Source organism: Alnus glutinosa, chromosome 13, assembly GCF_958979055.1.
Source record: "Alnus glutinosa chromosome 13, dhAlnGlut1.1, whole genome shotgun sequence".
Lineage (NCBI taxonomy): Eukaryota > Viridiplantae > Streptophyta > Magnoliopsida > Fagales > Betulaceae > Alnus > Alnus glutinosa.
The window spans coordinates 22128821-22137932 of NC_084898.1; the positions used below are offsets into that span (position 1 = coordinate 22128821).

General features: G+C 34.2%; 1 protein-coding gene across 2 annotated transcripts; it reads left to right on the plus strand.

Moving 5' to 3' along the window:
* Positions 1–3875: 3875 nt before the first annotated feature.
* On the plus strand, positions 3876–5492 carry LOC133855017 (probable calcium-binding protein CML18). 2 transcript variants are annotated; one of them, XM_062291304.1, is made up of 2 exons: positions 3876–4526; positions 5216–5492. In XM_062291304.1, exon 1 carries the CDS (start codon positions 4008–4010, stop codon positions 4497–4499), a length of 492 nt encoding a protein of 163 aa, XP_062147288.1. In that variant the 5' UTR covers positions 3876–4007; the 3' UTR covers positions 4500–4526; positions 5216–5492. The 2 variants fall into 2 exon arrangements, with proteins under 2 accessions (XP_062147288.1, XP_062147287.1); XM_062291303.1 differs by having other exon boundaries at positions 5297–5492.
* The last annotated feature ends 3620 nt before the right edge of the window (positions 5493–9112 follow it).

Consider the following 9112-nt stretch of genomic DNA (forward strand, 5'->3'; position numbering starts at 1 on the left):
TCTGTGGCAACAGTGGAGAAACAGCGTCCGACCGCCCACACAGGAGCGGACGGCGAGGCCAAATGGAACCTCGCCTTGGCCTTCCTTCACCTACGCCCACGCCTTCTTCGACGTTCACGCAGCCGACGAAACAACACACAACATTGGATTCCATGCTGTGTCTCTCTTCTGGTGTCGATGGAGTTCGTTCTCTCCTCTTTCAGGACGAGCCCGCCTTTTTCTTATTTTCAAAGTGTTCACAACTTCACAGGCCACAGCTAATATCCTTACAGGGTTAGTTAGTTAGGGATCCGGTGGGTCCCACCTAATATTTTTGCACAACACAATGGTGGGACCCATGTGCACCAAATGACGCTTGGGAGGACATGCATCATGCATGGACGACGGCGAATGCGCATGGACTACTGATGGGTCAGACCTACATGTCATGCTACAAGTTCTAGTTCGTTTGATCAATTTTTAGGATTTTTTTTTAGTATTCTTTATCACATCATTTTAAAAAATCAAAATTAAATGTAGTCATAAATTAAAAGATACAATTTGAATTTGTTGTGAGATAGGGTTTGTAATGTATTTAGAAGGTACGATTCTTCTCATTGAGACGATGTACAGTTTACAGGATCCCAAACCTCCACATTAAAATGTTAAATTAGGATGCATGGGGCCAGTCATGGGTTAGTTAATTAGTATACTACCTTTTTTTTTTTTTTTTTTCTTTTTTTGACATGTCTAGCACACAAGATGAGGAGGGAGATGGAGAATTTGAATTAGTGACATGCGTTTCAGGAGGCGTGGTTCCCAACCGATTGAGCTACCCCTTGGAGACAATTAGTATACTACCTAATTACATAATTAACACGAGGCTATATATATATATATAGACTATTTCTTTAAGAAGTCAATAATTAAACATCTCACCAAATGAAGTAATTATTAATTAACTATCCAAAAACTTAAAGAAAAGAGTAATATATACTTTTTTTTTCTTCAAATAATTTGTAATTTTACAAAAAATCAACTCATTTTTAAACTAATCGCCTCACATTAAAATTATATCGGTATAATAAGCTCTCTAATTGACGAAACATTAGGGCCTACGTAGGTGTAAAAGGAAGATTTTAATTAGATAATTAATTTAGATTCGGCCAACGATAGTTTTACACTATAATTTTAGTATCAATTGATGTCGAAATCTCGGTCTAAGGACCCGTTTGAAACTTTGGCAGACAAAAATTGATTCAAGAATAATATCTATTTCAGTGACTTTTTTTTATTTTTTTATTTATTATTATTATTTACATCCTCTAAGGATCGGACATGCATGTACGTACGTTAATGTTTATGTTTATGTTTCTTTCCGTTGTTTTTGTTAGTTTAGCTTATAATTAATCATGTTTTAATTTACAGTGAAACTCTCCTTGTAATTGCATGTTGATGTTTCTTTCCGGCCGGTTGTTTTTGTTTTTCGTAGTTCAGAAAGGCGGGTACGGTGCGGATATTATTGTTCTTGGATTTCCTGCCAAGGAAGGCTGATAAAAGAAGGGTATATGTGGAAATTCGAGTTGCTCCCTTGCTGCTTCAGAAGTTGCAACTTGCAAGTTGCACGTGTGTCTCCTTTTTTGCGCGGGGCTCGAGCACGTGATGGAGTCTACTTAATTTGCACGTGCTGAACTGTTGATCGAAGATAAAAACAGGCCTCAAGAAAAAAAAAAAGGCCGGTTCCTGGTGGTACCCTTAACAGCTGTCCCCACGAAACGGTTACATTGCTGAAAGTACACGATTCTCCCATGAATTGCAAAATCTCAACCCTTTTCCTTTGTACCCTTTTTTTCATTTTCTGTTTTTTTTCCAGCCAATACTTCTAATAAATATGGAAACTAAAGTTTGTGTATGACATAAATAAATAAATTTTTTTAAAAATAAAAATAAAAATAAAATAGGTATGTTGGTGTTGGCTCTTAATTTTGGCAAAATTTGAGAATTGTTTTGGGTTGAGTTTTGGAAAAGGTAAAAGTTAAAGAACTAATTTAGTGGGGGAATTAATTAAGAATCACTTTTTTTTTAAAAAAAAAAAAAAAAATTAAAGTACTTGAGAGGGAAAAAAACTTCTAAAAGTTGTTGACACTAGGCGATCGAAATTCTTTTGTTCTTTTGTGTTAATTTGTAATTCGTCACATTCTGTTAGACAAAATCATTTATTTGTAATAATGCTTTTTAACAGGGAATCTGCTATTCAGCGTGCTTCCAGAAGATTATGCACAATCTACATGTCAAAAAAAATCCAGTTCCTTGCCAACCATCCGGACGACAAGGCAACACCGTCCGAACGCGGCTCAAAACAAGAAAGATTTTCAGCGCAATTTTCGAACAACCAATCACACAGTTGACACACAATATACAATGTCAGGGGAAAAAAAAAGTTGCAAAGCAAAGTAGGTTCCATAAAGAGGAGAACAACATCTATGAATCAAACCACCCACAGAGGATTGACATTGGAGTTGCCTTGTTGAGGGTAACATACTCACTCTATTACTCTAACACCATGACTCTTTTTAATATGAATTCTTTCCATTACCATTTACCACACATGAGAAAATAGATAATTTAAAAGCGTTTTGACCTGATAATAGCATAGCACCCCTCTTCGTGAAAGTTCAGATAATTAGGACACAAGAGAATAGATGTACACAAACAAATTAACCAAAATAATGTCTGCAATGAAAATGTTGTGTGCTTGCTACAGCACTCAACAATTATCAATACCATTGTTCTGTTCACTGTTAAAAGCAATCTGCATTCAGGATCTCTTTCATGTTCCAACTAGAGTGATATATTCCGAAAGCACAGTCAACACCGAATCCTACTTCTGGAAGACCATCTTTGATCCAAATCTTAGTGTGTCGCCCCATGAGCCTGATCTCTCATTCAATTTGTATGAGATAAGCTATAGTGTTTGATCATAGTTATGATAATTTTGTTAAATTCATCTTTTTCAACCAACCACTAAAATTCTTCAGCTTTCAAATTCATACAGACCAATTTACACCTATATTTTTTAAATTTTAAGAATAACATCCAAAATTCTCAAACCAGTTGAGATTAACTGTCAAGAAATCAATTATTCTCACCAGAGACCAATTTCCAAAGAACAAAAATCTGCTAAATCGCCAGCGTGAGTTAAAGACATCACCTTAAAACACACAATAACCTTAGGTCCTTCATTAATAAACAAATTTTTTACCAGTGCAAATCTTTTTACTTATACTACAAAGATGAATTACTTAAGACTAGCACTTGGCCCAAACAAGGGTTTAAAACTGTCATTAGATTCCTATGCAATATTAGCTTCAAGAATTGAAAGAGAGAGATCCAATTTCACTTGCATTAATAAACAAAACTGGAGGGCCGCAGAAAACCCAGTACTAAGAATTCAATTCCTATAGTTTACAGCGATAAAATCCGCCTATAATTCAAAAAAAAAATTACAATTCAAATATCGATAAAATCAGCATATAATTAAAAAAAAAAAAAAAAAAAAAAAAAAAAAAAAAAAAACAAGAGCTGTCTGATAGAAATGGATTGTGGTATTTGTCATTACTATATTATTATTATTAATATTTTGGTCCGAAAAGAGGGAATGATGTGGAAATTAAATTTAAATGGGAACTTGAACTTGGGAGCAAAGACTGTCAGGGGGTCAGAGAAAAGGGCATTCTCGGAGTCATATATATAAAAGCTAGAAAGAAATCCGCATATATATATATAAGAAAAGGCAAAGTTAAGAGTTGCTGTTTGGTGATTCCTAGGATTAATCCATGCAAAGAGGGAAAAAGGGTCTGTCTATGTCGTTTTTCCAGTCTTATTATAGATCTGGATGCGCTTCTAATCTTCAGTATTGTCAAAACAGAGAATATTCTAACAAAAACAAAAGTGATCGTATTTACAAGAATTACAGAGGGTAGAAAGAGAAAGCTTTGGAGAGAGATTCGAAGGTTTGTGGTGTTGACATGAGCAACAAGCAACAGGTTGAATTAGACGATGAGCAAATCGCCGAGCTGCGTGAAATCTTTTGTTCTTTCGATCGGAAAAATGATGGGAGTCTCACACAGCTTGAGCTAGGATCGCTCTTACGATCACTTGGTCTAAAACCAAGCCCGGAACAGCTCGAGACGTTGACCCAAAAGGCTGATAAGAACAGCAACGGTTTGGTTGAGTTTTCAGAGTTTGTGGTGCTTGTGGCGCCGGACCTTCTTCCGGCTAAGTCTGCTTATACAGAAGAGCAGCTAAGGCTGCTGTTTGGGATGTTTGATAGAAATGGAAATGGGTTTATCACGGCAGCCGAGTTGGCGCACTCTATGGCCAAGTTGGGGCATGCGCTTACTGCCGAGGAGCTGACGGGGATGATAAAGGAGGCGGATACGGACGGAGATGGCAGAATTAATTTTCACGAGTTCTCGCAGGCGATAACGTCGGCTGCATTTGATAATTCATGGGCTTGAATGACGAAACAATGGGATTTGTTTTGGGTATGCCTTTAATTTCTTTGTTTTCTTTGATCTGCTATTTGTTTTCTTATATAATTAGATGATAACAATAGACTGAGTTTAATCTTTGCCTATTAATCAACGGAACCTTGAAGCAAAATAGGGAGAGTGAGCTAGACGAACCTTGAATGCTTTCCTTCAGATGCCAAGCGGGGTATTCTTTCTTACTAGGGTCTAAGTCAAGGAAAATAATTTGGGGAGACGGAAGAAAATGATTTGTGGGGGACGGTTTTCCGTCCCCAAACAATCCTTTTTGATTAAAAAACTTTATTTTAATCAAAAGGGGGGCAAAGAAACGGTTTTTCGTCCCTTGTGTATCAGTTCTCCTAAGTCAATCACGGTTAAACCTAGCCTTGTAACATATAACCTATTATTCCTCTAGGATTTCTACATGATGTAAATGGCGACTGGAGTTCCTTTATAATATAAATAACGACTAAACCTAATGGTTGTCTTATGACTTAGCCGTCTCCTATTTAAGCATAATCATAATGAATAAAATATCATGCTCGAGTATTATCAAAATTTAGAACATCTTTTGGTGTCTTTGAAGTCACAGCTTCCTCGAAGTAGCTCATATCATTTTCTCTTAGTTCTTGTGCTGTTAGGTTAATTCGCATCACCATGGATAACTTTAAATGCTAGATTTTTTTTTTTAAATGAATTTTCAGAGATCAAAGTCACTATCGTCAAGCACAGTTGATTGTGAAACAAATTCTGCAGCAAATTTATTGAGTAGTTGTTTCTTGCAGTCAGGCTAGACAATTTCCACGCTATCAGATTGATGAACAATTCCAACATGCCCACAGAGCTACAATTTTTGGATTATTCGATCAGGGGCTGATTACTTTCTTTCATGAACCATATTCTGCCTCACAAATGTGGCATCCACACATACATTTCCCTGTTCCCATTCTGTGTTGCATTTTCTTTAATCTCCCCATTTCTTGGTGAAAGTTTTTTTTTTTGTTTGTTTTATTTATTTAATTTCTTAGATATGTAAGCCTTTTGGTTTTTGAAATATTGCCCATTTTCCAATATTGGTGTCGTTGATCACCAGTGTTGGAATTTTCTTCCTTTTGTTGAATCAAACATACTGGATAACTGATAATTAGGACTGAGGTGTGAGCAAATGGCCTTACTAGTGAAAATTGATTACATTTCATGAATGCCAATTGCCAACAGAGATTTTCTTCTAAAAGAAAGATAGAAAGAAAGAAAAGTAAATTATAATACTGCAAAATTATAATATGTGCTGTAATGAGAACCATCGACAAATTATAACCAAAATTAAGTAGTTCATTTATAATACTGCAAAATAAGTTTCTTTCAAATAGTATTAGAAATGAGACAGATGATAAGAAAATGTGAAGGAAAAAATGGGAAAAGAAACAAGAAACAGAAGTAAAAATTCTAAGTAAATTGCAAAGAAAACAAAAAATGGCTAAGCTAGTTCCATTAAGCCTTCCTTTTATTATCATTATCATTTTAATAGGTAGCCACGTGGTACAGCATGCCTTTTATTATCATTATCATTTTAAATTTTTGTGTAAAAGTAAGAAATCAAATTAAATTGAAGGTAAACTGACCAGAATGATGACCCAGAAAGTATAATATATACGTGAATATGGATAAGCTGATCATAGAAGAAACCCAACTGCCCTGTCTGCCAATTCCATTAGAGAATTCCAATTCCTTGATGGTTTATATATATATATGTCGGATTATTTTGGAGTAACGTATATTGCGAGTTTTACTTCAATTACCAAGAACAAAAAAAAAAAGAAAAAGAAAAAGAAAAAAAAGAAAGAAAGAAGTAATACTCGTATTAATTTCTACGAAATTCTTTTCTTCCAACTCCTGAATTTCAACCTGCCACTTATTGCCCTAAATTCGTATAAAGCAAGTGAGAACATCAATCTCAAAAAGTTGCAATCTGCCAAATACACTTATTTCAGCTAAAACACAATTATATATATATATATATATATATATATATATATATATATATATATATATATATATATATATATATATATATATATATATATATATTTATATATATATAAATTAAAAAATAAAAAAGCCACCCCCAGATTTATATATATATATATATAAAAGAAATCATTAAAATAATAATAATAAAAAATGATAACCACATCAGCGCTGAACTGTATCACGGGGACAGGTGTCGCGCATGCACCCCGACACCTGTAGGATGACGTGACTGGACGTTAGTTTTGAACGGGGAATAAGACGAATGTACCATTTCCATTTTTTTTCATATACCACCGATACCAAATTTGCTAAAAAGTGAAACTGAGGGGGCAAAAAATAAAGGTCGTAAAGTACAGGGGGCAAATAAGTATTTAACCCTAAAATTAACTATGGTTTGAAATCATTCAAATCATAGTTACTCAAAATATAATTTCCCTAAAATAATTAGCCAATGTTCATAATTATGAAATTTCATTACTGGCAAACAAAGGTCTAACGTTCATATTTGTATTTATTTCTCTTAGAAAAAAATGATTAAAGAATGACAGAAATATCTGACAAATCAGTTTGTAAAAAAATTTATACAACTCACATATAAACATTCCATGTATCCATAATCCATTATTTACACAAATCACAAAAGATATTCGGTTTAAACCAAATCATCAATGTATCTGTAGAATAAATCACAAGGAATATCCAATTGTTTTGTAAATAAAAACCAAGCAATCAATTATGTGACATTATCTCAAATTATCAAATGTATCATTGAATCACAAAAGATATCCAAGAATCATTCCACACATTGAAAATAAGTAAAACATTGGAAAAATTAAACTCAATAAAATCAAATAATAAAAACTTACATGGAAGTATTATTGTTCTTCATCGATGATACTTCATCATCAACCTTAGTTGAGAAATTAACTACACATGATTATGAAAAATAAAACCTAACCTAAAGAAAAACTAAACTAAAAATGAGAAAATATATTTGGTCTCTAGCTTCCCCCACTCTTCTTGAGGCTTAGAGGTCTATTTATAGGGGCAAAACAAGCCCTAGATATTCTAGAAAAATTGGAGGTTAGTCTTTTAGTTGGAGTAGGAGATTGAAAACTCAATCCAAAAAGGAAAATGATTACAAATTCGCCCAAATTTGTGGTCTTTTATTGCGGGGCACTTTTGGCATATCAGACGTCCGAATTAGGAAAATCCTATTTCACAATGATTTGTAGTACTTTGAGTTAGCTTTCCAATGCCGCTTGATTCACCTTAATCCAATACTTGAACTGAAAGTTTTAGCCAAAATACTATGACATGTGCAGAATCTGAATTCTAATACGATTTTGACTCCAATTAGAAAAATTTCAATTTAGTCCTATCCTTGACTTGGTTAAGTATAACCACATCATCTAGATTTTCTCAAAGTGTGCTTTCTTTCAAGCTTTGTATTTTTCACATTAAAGCTATTTTGCATGGTGAGACCCACATGCATGGATCTCACCAATGAGCCTTGAGTTGTGTAGGGGTAGTGCATTTGGGTTGTACACCAACCATCCCCTTATATATGTGTGTGTGTTCAATACATTAGATTGTATAAAGGTCGATCATATAAAAAAAACAAAAAAAGTTAGAGCTGTGCAAAAATTGTATAAGAGTTGTATAAGAAACATTACTCTATTTTATTATCTTCACAGTTTTATGTATTTATTGTATTTCCACTGTTTTTGACCGGGTATTGACCGTGTGGTCATGTGATGGCCACAGTTCGCCGCTTTTATAGGTTCTAGGATTCTCTCTAGTTTAGTAAAAGACAAAAATGTCCCTACACAACAACTAACTAGATACTTTCCAGTTCAGTACTTGAATTAGAGATAATACGTTTCCCTTTTATGGAGAGTTGCGAGACAAGAAATTATTTCTAATTTTTTAAGCGTAAAAATAAATATACATTGAACTTAATAATTAAGAAGGAAAAAAAAAAGTAAGAAGAAGAAGAAGAAGAAGAAAACCAAGAGAGCCTGCCCCTTGCCCTATATGTAGTTCTGTAGTGGCCTGATCATTTGAAACAGTAGGCCAGGAAATTATTTTTGCTCATAGAATTGTATGAGAAGTCTCTCCAATTTTTATTTTTATTTTTATTTTTTAAGGTTGGCTGCTTTTTAAGGATAACTTTTGGGGCATTCAAAACTAATATTCGGGTCATCGTTGTCGTATTCATTGATTAAGTCACAATCGTCCAAGAGTGTGCATCTCCTTTGAACATGCCATGCCATGCCATGGGGCATGGGGTTCACATTCACTTCTGAGAGACAGTGACAAAAACAAAAAATTGGGACCAGAAAGGCTTGAGAAGGCTAGGGTGTCCACTCTTGTACAACCCCTTCTCCCGAAAAGAGGGAGGAAACCAAAAATAATAATAAAACTACAGGAGATAAAGAAAAGCAAGATGCCACCAAAATGGACAAAAAGAATACATTATCAACTTTTGATAGAAAAGAAATCATCTAGCTGACACAAAAGTATGTGAGAAACTGTTTAAGTACCAGAGCAAAATTCTATGAGCCAAC

Coding starts and splice junctions, on each gene's coding strand:
- LOC133855017 (XM_062291304.1), top strand. CDS start 4,008: ATGAGCAACAAGCAACAGGTTGAATTAGACGATGAGCAAATCGCCGAG.